At 40.4% G+C, this 15,162-nt stretch overlaps 1 protein-coding gene across 3 annotated transcripts in view; it reads right to left on the reverse strand.

Moving 5' to 3' along the window:
* SMG7 (SMG7 nonsense mediated mRNA decay factor) overlaps window positions 1–15,162 on the reverse strand; it is a gene marked incomplete at both ends in the record, with an annotated part of 85,804 nt that overhangs the window by 21,422 nt on the left and 49,220 nt on the right. For all 3 annotated transcript variants that reach the window (XM_080699174.1, XM_080699175.1, XM_080699173.1), the window contains 6 exons: window positions 733–889; window positions 1,227–1,389; window positions 7,878–8,013; window positions 8,351–8,501; window positions 9,529–9,600; window positions 10,831–11,002. In XM_080699174.1, coding sequence (XP_080555300.1) covers window positions 733–889; window positions 1,227–1,389; window positions 7,878–8,013; window positions 8,351–8,501; window positions 9,529–9,600; window positions 10,831–11,002 — 851 coding nt within the window. The remainder of the gene's footprint in view (window positions 1–732; window positions 890–1,226; window positions 1,390–7,877; window positions 8,014–8,350; window positions 8,502–9,528; window positions 9,601–10,830; window positions 11,003–15,162) is intronic.

Here is a 15,162-nt window from a genome sequence, read left to right on the forward strand (position 1 = left end):
TCTTGGGTTCAATCCCCAGTACTCAAAACAAAAACAAAAGCTTTGAATAGTGTTCATAGAAAAAACGGTGAAGCTGGGTGTGGTGGCACACGCTTGTAATCCCAGCATTTGGGAGGCCTAGACAGGATGATCACAGTTCACAGACAGTCTCAGCTACTTAGGGAGGGCCTTTGAAACTCAGTGAGACCCTGTTTCAAAATAAAGAATAAAAAGATGGGGCTGGAGGTGTAGCTTGGAGGTAGAATATCTCTGGGTTCCATCCCCAGTACTGCAAAAAAAAAAAAAAGCAAAAATAACACTCATTCTTAAGCTTAAAATAATATCAAATTGGTTGTGACCGTAAGGCAACATAAAATAGTTTATCTAAGAAAAGAATGGGAGATATATACATTTCTTAGGGAGATATATACATTTCTTAGGCCACAATGTACTGGATAAGAAGCTGATTTTATGCCAAATTCATTTTGAAATGTGAAGAATGCCTTTTCCACAGGGTGGCAACTGGGAGTAGGGGAATGCAGAGGGGTCACTAAGACTAGGCTTCACATGAAAAATTCAAATAAATAAATGAGAAGCATACAAAGAGGTTTTCAGTTCAATTTCCAGAGTGTAGGCAGAAAATACAAAGTCTTCCATCGTTTGAACGTTGTGTTTTAGAAGCTGGTTTTTACATATCTATTAATATCAAACAAACAAAGCACACAAGCAAGCCTGAAATCACAAAGCACTTACTACTGCCGTTCATCTACCACGGCCTCCTGGAAGACTCTGGGTCTGAGCCTCAACCAGTCCATGGAGACCTTGACTGCAGGAAGGGGGTAGGTGCTGTAGGACTCTTCCTGAGATTCGTTCTGCAGGGGACACTTGCACAGGATGCCAAGAAAAGACACTTAAAGAACAGAGAAATTCAGAAAGCATAAGGTATTTGAAACTATATACCATTCCAAACCAAATCATCAGTACAAGCTTCTACCTAAATCCTTCTCAACATTCAAGTATATTAAAGTTTCTTCCTAAAAAGACACAATTTTCCCATATTAACAATGTTACAGATAAAGCTGATGAGGAAGATAAAGGCCAGAATGTTTTGGTCTCCTGACTTAAAATTAAGAAATATAGGACATACTTTTGAATGTCACTGTGCTGTGCTACACTGGTGAAAATGTCTAAGATTATGCTCTTCCAGGAAGATGGCACTGGTCAAAGGTGAAGGACTAGATACTCACTAAAGAGGGCCAGCAGCTGGGTCCAACACAGCTGCTCATCTTGGCTGTAACTATGCTGCTCTGTTTCACTGCTAAAGTCGCGAAGGTGATGAAGTTGAAACAGGTTAATGACAGTGACATGAACTAACTGCTGAGAGTTGAAAGCTTTTTGGAATAGCAGCCTCTGTAAAAGAACACAAAATACTATGTGTATTATCAAGAGCTGAACCATCATAGATAGTAATTCAACTGGTATTTTATGCTTAGAATCACAGAGATAATAGTAGAATTATAGTTGAATCAAACCATTTCACTTTTTTGGCATGGTTCTGGGATTGAATCCACCGGTACTCTCCTCTTGAGCTACACCCCTAGCCCTATTTTATTTTTATTTTAAAACAAGGTCTCGCTAGGTTGGTGAAAGTCTCACTACTTGCTGAGCCTGTCCTTGAACCTGTCATCCTCCTATCTCAGCCTTCCACATACTGAAATTACAGACATGTGCCATCATGCTTGGCCTAAACATTCTACTCTAAGTTCCTATCTCTCTATCTACCTACCTATCTATTTATTTATTGTACTGGAGATTAAACCTAACTTTCAGGTACACTCAGCCATATTTTTTATTCTTTATTTTGAATAGGGTCGCACTAAGTTGCGGAGGGCCTCACTAAGTAGCTAAGGCTGGCCACAAACCTGTTATACTCCTGTCTCAGCCTCCCATGTACTGGGGTTACAAGTATGCACCACCACAACTGGTTTAAATTTCAATATAACTTTAATTTATTTATGTATTTATTTATTTTTGGTACTGAAAATGAAACCCAGGGGTTTTCTACCTCTGGGCTACACTCCCAGACCTATTTTATATTTTATTTGGAAACAGGGTCTCACTAAGTAGCTGAGGCTGGCTTTGAACCTGTGATCCTCCAGTCTCAGCCTCCCAAGCGCGGGGATTATAAGCGTGCAACACCATGCCCAGCTCCAATTCAACCTTAATTTAAACTTCCAATTTAATTCCAATTTAAGAAGGAGGAGGAGGAGGAAGAGGAGAAGCAGGAGCAGCTGTTTTGTAAGAGATACATGCATCTTAAAATATTAAATTGTAAACTGGCTGGGTGTGGTATCACAGGTTTGAGGACTGCCTCAAAAACACAACAAGACTCTTGGCAACCTAGTGAGACCTTATTTCAAAATAAAAAATAAAATAGAGCTGGGAGTGTGGCTAGGAGGTAGAACTCCCCTGGGTTTAATCCCCAGTACCACACACAAAAAAATTAAATTACAACTAATGACTAGAAAGCAAACTCAAGTAGTGAAATGATTTCAAACAAAAAGACTAAAAGCACTTGATTATAAACAAGATATAGTAAGAGCATACTCTAGACAAAGGATGGATAATATGCTGAGGCAAGCACTAGGATGTCTTACAGGTACCTATACAAATCACACTGATTTTTTTTTTTTTTTGGTCTTAGAAAAGTACATGTATAAGCCAGGCATGGTGGCACATGGTTGTAATCCCAGCATTTGGGAGGTGAGACAGGAGGATCGCAGTTCGTAGCCAGCCTCAGCTACCTAGTGAGGCCCTTTCAAAATAAAGAATAAAATAGTGCTGGGGGTATAGCTCGGAGATAGAATGCTCCTTGGTTCTATCCCCAGTACTGCAAAAAAAAAAAAAAAAACCAAAACAAAAGTACATGTACAATTGATGTTGTAGTACACACCTATAATCTCAACTACCCAGGATGCTAGGGTAGGAGACCTGCTAGTTCCAGGCCCAACTGGGCAACTTGGTGAGACCCTGTCTCAAAATAAAGTAAGAGCTGAGTGGTGCACACCTGTAATCCCAGTAGTTGGGGGCTGAGAAGGATTGCAGGCTAGAAGCCAGCCCCAGCAATTTAGCAAGGCTCTCAGCAGCTTGGAGACCCTGTTTCCAGATTTAAAAAGGCAGTATCTCAGAGGTAGAATGCCCCAGGTCCAATTCCCTCCCTACCACACACACACAAAAAACCCAACAAATTACCAAGTTAAGAAAAGAACTATGGGAGGTGTACGCCTGTAATCACCACTATTTGGGAGGCTGAGGCAGGAGGATCACAAGTTCAAAGCCTGTCTCAAAATGAAAAAGGCTGGAGACAGAGAGGTGGTGGAGGTCCCACGCAGCGTGAATTCCCCAGCACTGGGAGATGGAAGGGGGAGGGCTTTCATAAGCTGGGTTCAAACAGCCGAGGATCCCACTGCTTCTGATTTCTCCTTTGAATTTTTAGCTATTTCAGGGCCCTTACTACACCATGAGAGGGTGGGGCCAGAAAAGAATTAAAAAACACTTTAAGGTAGAAGAAGTTACAACCACTGCTAAAATGTGATCAACAAAAGAGGCGTGGTTTTATTGAATTTGAGAAGTTGGGCTTTGCTCAGCAAAGAAGTGAAACAATGTAAAAATAGTCATTATGTTCTTCTTTTTTATTTTTTGTCTTTTGGGTGCTGGGGACTGAACCCAAGGGGTTTCTACCTCTGAGCCACACCCCAGCCCTATTTTCTTTCTTTATTTTATTTTATTTCTCTCTTTATTTATCTCACTAAGTAGACTGCTGAGCCTGGATGTGAACCTGCAATCCTCCTGCCTCAACCTCCCAAGTACTGGATTACAAAGCTGCACCACTACACCCAGCTGTCATGTTCTTAATATTCTTTGAACAGATCATTAAAGAGAGCTGGGGCTGTATCTCAGTGGGACAGTGCTTGACTAGCATGTGCAAGGTCCTAGGTTCCATCCTCAGCACTGCGGAGAGAGGGGAGACCGTATAGTAAAATTTAAAAAAAATGAAAAGCACATGTATGATTTTCACCTAATTTCAAAACTTACGTTCACAGCGACCTGCTGAGCAATGCTACAAATAAGCTGTCACCCACACACTTTAAGCTAGTGGCCTCAACTTACTCTTTTACTGTAAAATCTGCAACAGTAGTAGATTATTCCCATGTAAAATACTTTTCAAATGTAAGTCCACTGGGTAAAAGCCCATGTGTTCAAAGGTGGCCCTGGCTGTGGTGGAAAGGTAGGTTGCAGAACCTTTAGAGGGTGGGCTGGCCCTAGATGGTTGGGGGTGTACCCTCAATGGGGTTACTGGGACCAAGCCTGTTTCCTCGAGGCCACCAGAGAGCAGCTTGCTATGCCACACCCACCCACCATGAGGTGTACTGCCTTGCCAGATGCCAAAAGCAATGAGCCCACTAACCACGAACCAGACCTCTAAATTAACTTTCTTTTTTTGTGTGGTGCTGAGGATTGAATCCAGGGGCATTCCACCTATGAACTTTACCCTCAGACCTATTTTATTTTTTATTTGAAAATAGAGTCTCACTAAATTGCTGGGAGTGTGCTAAGTGGCTGAGGCTGGCTCAGAACTTGTGATCCTCCTGTCTCAGCCTCCCAAGTACTTGGGAGTATAGGCAAGCGCCACCACGCTTGGCTTTAAACTTACTTTCCTTCTTTTTTGTTTTGGCAGTACTGGGGATGGACCCCAGACACATTCTACATTCGAGCTACAACCCCAGCTCTATTTTTTATTATTATTTTTTTGAAACAAGGTTTGAGTTGCAAAGGGCCTCACTTAAGTAGCTAAGGCTGTCTGCAAACTGTGATCCTCCTGTCTCAGCCTCTCAAATGCTGGGATTACACACCTGGCTTTAAACTTCTCCTCTTTCAAAGTATAGATTATTTTAGGTATTTTCTTGTAGCAATAGAAAGTTGACTAATACACTGGGGTAAGGTTTTGAATCAATCTGCCTTATATGATGATTAACTTTAGAATGTTAGAGTATATTTCAAAGTATATTTTAGCAAGTGTCCACTAGAACCTTGTATACAGAAATATATATCCAAAGAAAATATTAGTGTTTGAAGTTCTATTTAATGTAACATTGACTGGGTTCTAACAGATTAACTACAAAATGAAGATTTTACTTACGTAGCTTTACAGATCCAGAGCTAGAAGCAATCTGAAGAGGTCAAGTTCAATGCCTGCTATTTATTTCATAAGACAGTATTTAAGCCACCCAAGTTTAGGTTGGCTGTCAAACTGACAGCCCTCCAAAAAAGGAGAATCCACACTCTCCCCCTCAGAATTTCCTACAGCCTTCGACTTAAAACTTAGGATTTCTGTTCTGACTTTGGGAAAATCATATATGTTCTCTTTAAAGAATCCTTCATATACATGAATACGTACTGCAAATCTACTTAGACTTGGTTGCTCTTTACAGGTCAAAGAGCCTGGGGACTATAAAGTTAGTTATTACTTTCACTCATCCAACCCTATAAATAATATATCACTGCACAAGATTAAATAGACCATTAGGAGAAATAGGAGGGCCCTCTACAAGTTCATTTTAAAATAAGATACTTCTGTTATAATTATCTAGTGTAATCTGTTACACACATTATATAAAGTACTAACTCAAAAAGATGAGCTACAAAAGCTACTTCACATCGACTGGGATTTGGCTAATTCATGTCTAGACTGTCCCAGTTCTAAAATCTCTTGAAATGTTAGATTTTTATAATACAGGAAAACTGACAATTATGAACAATTTCCCAAGGGAACAGATACAAAAAATAACCTAGAAATAAAAAATGTTCTTTGAGTCTTGCCTTGTTTACTCTCGATTCCAGAGCTCAAAACAGTGGCTGATCTACGATAGTCAAATGTTTGTTAAATAGATGAGTTAAAAATAAAAGTTTGAAGCCGGGCTTGGTGGCGCACTTTGTAATCCCTGCACGCGGGAGGCTGAGACAGGAGGTTCGAAGCCAGCCTCAGCTACTTAGTGAGGCTCTCAGCAACTTAGTGAAACCTTGTTTCCAAATAAAATATGAAATAGGTCTGGGAGTATAGCCTGGAGATAGAAAAACCCTGGGTTCCACCCCCAGTACCACCTAAAAAAAAATAATAATAAAATAAATAAAAGTTTGTGTTTAATGCTGACTATTCCTATATTTTATATATTATACTATATTGAAACTGCTAATTCCTTAATATACCAGTAAAGATAATTTTCACATATATATATAGAATACGTTACTTAATTTTTTTGGGGGGTCTGGGGCTGGAACCCAGGGGCATTTGACCTCCAAGCTACATCCCCTGCCCTATTTTTTAATTCTTTATTTTGAAACTGGGTCTCACTGAGTTGCAGAAGGCCTCTCACTAAGTAGCTGAGGCTGTCAGAGAACCGCGATCCTCCTGTCTCAACCTCCCAAATGCTGGGATTACACGCGTGTGCCATGCCTGGCTATGTTACTTAATTTTATCACATTATATAATTACTACAGTCCACATTTCTTTCTTTCTTTTTTTTTTTTGATGGTACTGGGGATGGAACCCAGAGGCTTTCTACCTCCGGGCTATACTCCCAGACCTTTTTTTAAATATTTTATTTGGAAACAGGGTATCACTAAATTGCTGAAAGCCTCACTAAGTAGCTGAGGCTGGCTTCGAACCTGTGCGATCCTCCTGTCTCAGCCTCCCAAGCGCAGGGATTACAAGCGTGCGCCACCATGCCCGGCTACAGTCCACATTTCTGATGAATAAAGTTCTCATTACTTTCTTTCAAATTAATGAAAATCCTGATGGGTCAAAGCACAATTAAGAATAATAAGAAAACCAGGAGTGGTGGCACACGCTTGTAATCCCAGTACTTGGGAGGCTGAGACAGGAAGATTGCAGGTTCATGGCCAGCCTCAGCTATTTAGTGAGGCTCTCCAGAGCTTAAAGAGACTTTTTCAAAATAAAGAATAAAAAATAGGGCTTGGGGTGTAGCTCAGAGGTAGAATGCCTCTGGGTTTAATCCTCAGCACTGAAATAATAATAATAATAATAATAATAATAATAATAATAATAATAATGGAATTCAGAATGGCAATATCTAAAAAGTAGGTAAGAGCCAGGTGTGGTGGCGCAAGCTTGTAATCCCAATACTTGGTAGGCTGAGACAGGAAGATTATGGTTCATGGACAGCCTCAGCTACTTAGTGAGGACTGCTGCAGCTTAGTGAGAACTTTTTTCAAAATAAACAATAACAAAAAAGTAGGGCTGGGGCATAGCTTGGAAGTAGATTGCCCCTGAGTTCCATCCTCAATACTGCAATCAATCAATCAGTCAATTACAGGAAAACAGAATCATATCTAAGAATATAAGCCCCACCATAATTACTATTACCAAAACTAGAAAAGAAAGAAGTTTTTTCTTTTTGGTAGTGGGGATTGAACACAGGGACATTCTACTGCCAAGCTATATCCTCAGCACTTTTTATTCTGAAACTGGGTCCTGCTAAGTGCTGAGGCTGGCCCTGAACCTACGATGCACTTGTCTCAGCCTCCCAAGTACTCGGATTACAGGCACGTGCCACTGTACCTGGACACAAAGGTGTTCCTTTTTTTCCCTACTTTAATACTTTGCCAAACAGCAGCTACTCAGTGAAAACATTGTATTTCTTTGAATACTAGACTTTAAATTGAGATGCTGTATGCAAGAAATTCCTATAAAATTAATTTTACCAATAGTTCACAGATAAGTAATGACATAAAAGCCAGGAGCCAGCTTCCTCCAAATCTTATGCTTTCAGATTTAAACCAAAAATAAAAGAAAAAAAATTATTAAAAAAAAATCTAACCTTAAATTGTTCTTCCAATTTCTCCCGAAGAGGGCTCAACTTCTCCAAGCTCTTACTCAGGTACACATGACCATGAAATTTAATAAAGGCCTTGATGAAGTCAGAAACACCCCATTTGGTTTTCACCTCATCCCGGCTGAAATGAAAGATTTTGTGAATCTTAAGTGGCAAAATGGCTAAAACCACCTAAAAGACGCTTTGGCTTACAAATACAAATTATTTGAACACCTGCTACACAAGGCACAGGTTCTACATCTTACTAACTTGTCAACTTACTAGATTATTTTTAGCTGGGAATAGATCAGACACTGGGTAAATTTCAGTGGCTATACATAAAACTATTATGATATACCTATAGGTTTAGAAATAAAAGAAAAGAAGCACAGGTCACTTACTATTATACCTGTATGCCAAAATTGGAGGGATTAGGGCGCCAGGTCACACAATGTACTCTTAGAAAAAAGTCAACCTACCTTTCCAGTGCTTTAGAAAGTGCTTTTTGTAGATTAGTGGAGGCAGCTGGGAAAGGGAACTTCACAGCAATGCTTCTGCAGTAGTAGAAAATTGTGGTCAGATGGTCTCCTTTGGAAGAAGCTAAGATAGCCAACTGATTGTAAGGCTGACCTAAAGAAGAAAATTAAGATTCTAAAGTAACCCAAGAACCAGTCTTGCTATCAGAATGCAAATCATCACTTTTTAAATCCTTAAATTAATAATGGGAAGTACTTTAAAAGGCAAATATCATGATCAACTAATTACAAATGGGAATATAAAATAGCACATTTTAATAATGGCACAAACCATCATATTTAAGTTAAAAAGTCATATAATTAGGATGGAGAGGACTACGAGCACTTCACGTAAGTTCCAAACAGGGATTGCTATTGAGAACTCTGGTTCTGCAGACCAACAACCTGGCTGACGTTGAGGCTGTAGTGTAAAAGCAACCAAAGACGATATGAAATGGATGGCGCAGCCAGACTTCCAACTCTGCTCTAGATTCGTTCTAGAATCTAAAGGAACTGCAATGTGGTTCAACACTAATGATTTACATCAACATATCTGCTATCATTCCTTTAATTCAAGAATCACTGCTAATGCCTGTTTTGGGGTCATCAAAAGAGTCTTTGAGTAATAGATTATTTTTCTACGGGGAAAATGGTAGTACTAAAAAGATAACTATTCTATTAAGAAAGCCAAGTTTGTAGGAACAATATTAAATCATATCAACTAATTCTATATATGCTGCTTTATGACACAAGTAATCTTATTGGAAAAAAGTTTCTATTATATGAAAGGTCTACTTAAAAGGAAAATACCAAAACCCCAAATCTATTGCTTTTATAAAACTTGAAGCCAGGTGTGGTGGCGCATGCTTGTGATCTTAGTACTTGGGAGGCTGAGACCGGAGGACTGCAAATTCATGGCCAGCCTCAGCAACATGATGCCCTCTGCAACTTAGTGAGACCCTGTTTCAAAATAAACAATAAAATAGGACTGGGGTGTAGCTCAGAGATAAAATGCCCTTGAGTTCAATCCTCAGTACCATCAATCATTCAATCAACTCTGAAAGGTGAGCCTTGAGTTATTTGCTATGGTGCCTTAAAGAATAGAGTATCACGATTAGCCTCCACTTGACAGGCCCACTCACCATTGGAGGGGACAAGCTGAGCTGCATGCCTATAATAGGACTCTGCCTGGCTGGTCTGGTTTCTGTATCGAGCTGAGGATAAGAAGAAAATTTAGTTACACACAAACGCATGCCCACACACACAGACACAGGCACACGCACAAAAGCCACCAAGAGGGTACTTTCAAAATAGAATTTTAAACTCTAGAGATAATAAAGACTAAAATTAATATTAAGATCATTAAGTAGAGAAAATACTTTAAAACAAATTAGCTATAGGATTATGTGTGAAGTGTCTGTCCGCCGTCTCTGTCTGGGACATCAGCATGAACCGACTGTGACGCTTACCTAGCCCCCATTTCCAGGTCCTCCAGTGTCATGCATCACCAGCTCCCACTACGGATTTATGCTGGTGACCTGGAGCCGGCCCACAAGAAGGGGTGAGTTATATGGCACTTAAAAACAAAACAAAACAAAAAACACTATACAATATGATCTGAAAATTATGTACTGCTTTTCAATATCTTATAAAGAGATTTTGAAAAATGCCTCATACCTTTTGCAATATTAAGTATGTGTGTGCAAAGAACACATTTAAAGCAAAATCAACCTACCCACACTCTCATTGAATCTCCCTGCAGAACTCAGTTTACTTGGGTGTGACCCCTAATGGAGTCACTGATTTATGACAATAAGAAACCTAATCTTTAAACTTAAAAAAAAAATAATGTTCTCCATTCCTTGTAATTTGAGGACAAGCAAAACATAATCCTATAGTTAATTTGTTTTACAACCTTTTTAGGTCACCTTACAGGAGTAGCAAGAATAAGCTGTATAATATTCCCAGGTAAAATACATACAATGGAAATGCAAATTTAACTTTTAAAGGAAAATAAAATTAAAAATAAGTTTTGAATGGACTGGTAGGAAGGAAAAAAAAGGTAATTTAGCTCCAGAAGAAGTGATTTATTTATTCCAAAAGAACAGACTTATAATCTAGAAGATACTACAACATTGCTTTGATAAATGTAGTTTTGATTACATTTTTGCTGTTTATTTGCCTATATCTGCATCAAATCTCAGTAAAATTTAAATTTTAATATGAAAATTATTTTCTTCAAGACCTTTGTCCAACCTCAAAGCATTGATAAATTCTAAGTTCTTAAAAATACATTTTATAATTCCTCTTATGAGAATCTAAATTGAGTGTATAACTTAACCTAAAGAAAAAAAGTTTTTTCCTATGACTACTCCAAAAAAAAAAAAAAAAAAGAGAGAGAGATGAATATATTATCAATCCCAATTCCATCACCAAAGGCTCACCAATGTCTCCAAGGTGGACGAGGCAGTGCTGGCAGATATAAGAACAGGAGCTAGACTGCGGCTTCACTATGGCGCTGGTATGCGTCTGTTTATTGCTGATAATTCCCAATTGGGAAGACTTCACACGGCATGGTAAATCTACATTGAACACTGTACACAGCTCTTGTAATAACTGAAAGAAATCATAAGCACTATTAAGTAGAAATGTTCTAACAGCAAAACCTATGTGCTATAAGATATATCTAGGGCACATGCTGCAGATGCCTTGACAATACGTATATGAAAACTACATGGTAATCTTTGATAAGATAACTAGTATTATATATTATAAATCAGGTCTTCTAAATTCCCAAGTATTAGAGCATTAAGATGTGCACTTTAAAGGACAGCAGAATTTTTTAAAATTTTTTAAATAGGCTGTTTACCTGTATAAAGTTTTTGGACATATTCACCAAGCAGAGAAAAGCATGAAATATCCATTCACTTCTCTCAAAAAGATATAAAAGCCACTAAAGACTGTTTTGTTACAAATGTGACCAAACTAGGTATGTATATGACATTTATTAAGTTCTCTCTCTATTTTTTAAGTTCTCTCTATATTTTTTAGTACCAGGAATTGAACCCAGGGGCATTCCACCTCCAAGCTACATCCCCAGTCCTGTTTTTTTATACTTTACTTGAAAACAGGGTCTCACTAAGTTGTGGAGGGCCTCATTAAGTAGCTGAGGCTGGCCACGAACCTGTGGTCCTCCCAAGTACCGTATCACAATCATGCACCACCACGCCTGGCTGACATTTTTAAGCTCCAGGCCAATTTATGTGTCAAACAAAGCTCCTGGTACAGTGGACCTCGTCTAGATTATCCCTCCTTTTCCTCTACTCTTCAGAGCTAACTGCTCTTCCATTCTTTTCTACCTCCTGTCACCCCTCATCATGTTATCAGTTTCAAACTCTCAGGTAACTATCCAGTAGTCTAAATATATTGATGTTTCCTGCAGAAAACACAAAACAGAACCACACTTGCCCTTGACCTGAGATTCCCTCCTAGAAACCTTCTAATGCTTCTTCCTCTTCTCACCCAAAGTCCTTCAAAGGAATCGTGGATTTCATATTTGCATTCTCAACTCCTATGTAGTCCTTACCATGTGGTTCCCCAAAAGCCCCCCCCCACTCCACCATCCACCAATAGAACTACAGTTCATCAGACAATCTGCAGCCTAGTAGCCATATGCAATGCTCATTTTCTTACTGGACCTCTTTTCTGCATTTAAAACAGGGACTCATGAGCCAGGTGTGGGGGACATGCTTATAATTCCAGATACTTGTGAGGTGAGACAAAAGAATTTCAAGATTGAGGCTTTCATCTCAAGATGAAATCTATTTGAAAAGGGCTGAGGGTAGGTATATAGCTCAATGGTAGAGCATCTGCCTAGCACATGCAAAGCTAGGTTCAACTCCTGGTACTGCAAAAATCAAAAATCAAAACAAAACCCAGTACACCTTGTGGCTGATCACTGGGCTTTTCAAATGCTCTGTATTCTTCCAACTATACTTTTTCAGTCTCCTGCATTCAAAGACTCTCCTCCTGCTTTGCCAAGGGTTTAATTCTTATTTCCTATGCAGTTCTTCACAATCTATTCTCACAAATATACTCATTCAAACATTTGCCTACTCTACCAGACACATGGTAAACAGTAGATATACAAAGATGAATAAGAAAATCTGTATCCTTGAAGACCTCAGAGCCAAAGGGGCAAGTTAGGTACATAAGGAGAGGGAGGAGAGTGAGGACAGGAAGAGGGCGAGAAGAGGAGAGCGAGAAAGCATGACAAACAGCGTAAGTCAATGGACCATTCCACATGTATGGTAAACTTCATTCCCTAATTTCATAGTATATCCGACTTTATTCTTCTAATAAAATAGCAGTAACACAGTATACATTAGGTATAAAGTTTCTTTTTTCCAGATGAAGAAAGCCAACAGAAATATGAGGTGATGGAGGTTACAGGATGAGACAGACCCTGACTGTGCTGACACTCCACCATGAGCCTCATTCTCCAAACAAAAGCCCTGTGCACCTGACCGGGGAGAGTCTGAAAGTGCCACCCTGTCCTGCAAGGCCTTCATCCTCCCTCACTAGACACAGGAGCCATCTACTTCACAGTCCTTGTACCTATACGTTTGTAACAGGCAAAAGTTCTGCTGACGCCGGGCGTGGTGGCGCACGCTTGTAATCCCCGCGCTTGGGAGGCAGAGACAGGAGGATCGCGCAGGTTCGAAGCCAGCCGCGCGCGCTGGTTTAGGAGACCCTGTTTCCAAAATGAAAATGTAAAAAATAGGTCTGGGAGTGTAGCCCGGAGGTAGAAGGGCTTCCAGGAACCCCAGTACCACCAAAAAAAAAAAAAAAAAAAAAAAAAAAAGTTCTGCTGACATAAAATTATGTTAACAAGTCAATGCCTCAAGTGGGTAGCTAGGAAACAAAAGGAATGAAACACAGGAAAAAACCTCCTCTCCCTAAACAGGGAAAAACAGAAACAAAAGCTACGGAAGATGAGAAGCAAGTATGCGAGGATAAAGAGCAGAGTTTAGTGGTACTTAAAAGAGCAGAGTGGAAAACACAAGGCGAATACAATGCTATCAAGAAGAAAAGTGGTCAGACAGTCAATCAAATATGGACGAAACATCATGTAAAATGGCTTTGCAATAAAGTTTCTGCCTGAACACAGGAGCTCTGAGTGGAAATATAGGAAAGACAGAAAAGTTTTTACTGGCACGAGGTTTCTGGTTTAGAGGTAGTAACAGGATGCTACCAAAGAACAGGAATAGGCATAGGCTTTACATAAATTAAGAAAAAATGTATTAGGCAATTATTTTTAAAAAACTACACCCTATCTTTACACAGGTTGGCCCCAATGTACTTTACTTGGTAGTAGCTCCCAAGATCTAGATGAGTGGCTGATGAGAAGCTGGTTAACAAAGCTGGGCGTGGTGGTGCTCCTTGTGATCCCAGGACTTGGGAGGCTGAGACAGGAGGATCGCGGTTCACAGCCAGCCTCAGCTACTTAGTGAGGCCCTCTGCAACGCAGTGAGGCCCTGTTTCAAAATAAAAGTAATAAAAAAATAGGGCTGGGGGTACAGCTCGGGGGTAGAATGCCCCTGGGTTCCACCGCAAAAAAAAAGTTGATTACTGTACTGTACTGTGGTATTAACCAGGAGGTATTCCTAAGGCTACAGGCTAAATAATTAGTGCCTCTCATTCTACCCCAAACACCAATCACAGAATTATAAAAATGGAAAGGCAATCTTTTTTTTTTTGCAGGTATGGGGATGGAAAACAGGGGCATTTGGCCTCCGAGCTACACCCTCTGCCCATTTTTTTAGTCTTCTATTTTGAAACAGGGTTTCACTGAGTTGTGGAGGGCCTCACTAAGTAGCTGAGGGTGTCCGCGAACCGCGATCATCCGGTCTCAGCCTCCCAAATGCTGGGATTACAAGTGTGCGTCACCACGCCCAGCAGCAATCTTCTTCTTTTTTTGGGGGGGGGTGGTACTGGGGTTCCTGGAAGCCCTTCTACCTCCGGGCTACACTCCCAGACCTATTTTTACATTTTTATTTGGAAACAGGGTCTCCTAAGCCAGCGCGTGCGGCTGGCTTCGAACCTGCGCGATCCTCCTGTCTCTGCCTCCCAAGAGTGGGGATTACAAGCGTACGCCACCACGCCCGGTAGCAATCTTCTTTTTAAAAAAATTATATTAGTGCATTACAATCATACAACCCAGTGCAGTTCCATGTGGTAAGAACACCTGTGCACAGCACAGTTCTTGGCGTGGTCCCTCCGCGCCCCTCCCTACCCCCTACTGTCCACGCGTCCCAGTGACACTGGCACGTACCTCCACACACTGCCACAGCATTTTGTGAAGTGTTTCCTCCCTCCCCTCCCTTCCCTAAATCCCTCACTCAACCCCCGTCACTACTCCACAGGTCTCTCTCTTCATTATTTAAAGTCCGTATGTTTTCTATTTTCTCTGTTTCCACATAGGAGAGCAAACACCACCCGACTGGCTGATCCCACTTAGCGTAACACTCTAGTTCCATCCATTTTCCTGCAATGACATTGGTTTCTTCTTTATGGCGGAGTAGAATTCCATTCTGTGTCTACAGCACATTTTCTCCATCCACTTACCTGCTGTCTGCGGACAGACACTGTTAGTTCCGTGGCGGGGCTACTGTGGACAGTGTCACTCCACTCTTTACAGATCAGGAAGCTAAGCACCAAGTCAGACCTGCCCACACTGTCCCCGTGAGCACTACAGCAGCACCAGAGCACATCCT

The sequence above is a fragment of the Muscardinus avellanarius genome, assembly GCF_963383645.1.
Source record: "Muscardinus avellanarius genome assembly, chromosome: 7".
Lineage (NCBI taxonomy): Eukaryota > Metazoa > Chordata > Mammalia > Rodentia > Gliridae > Muscardinus > Muscardinus avellanarius.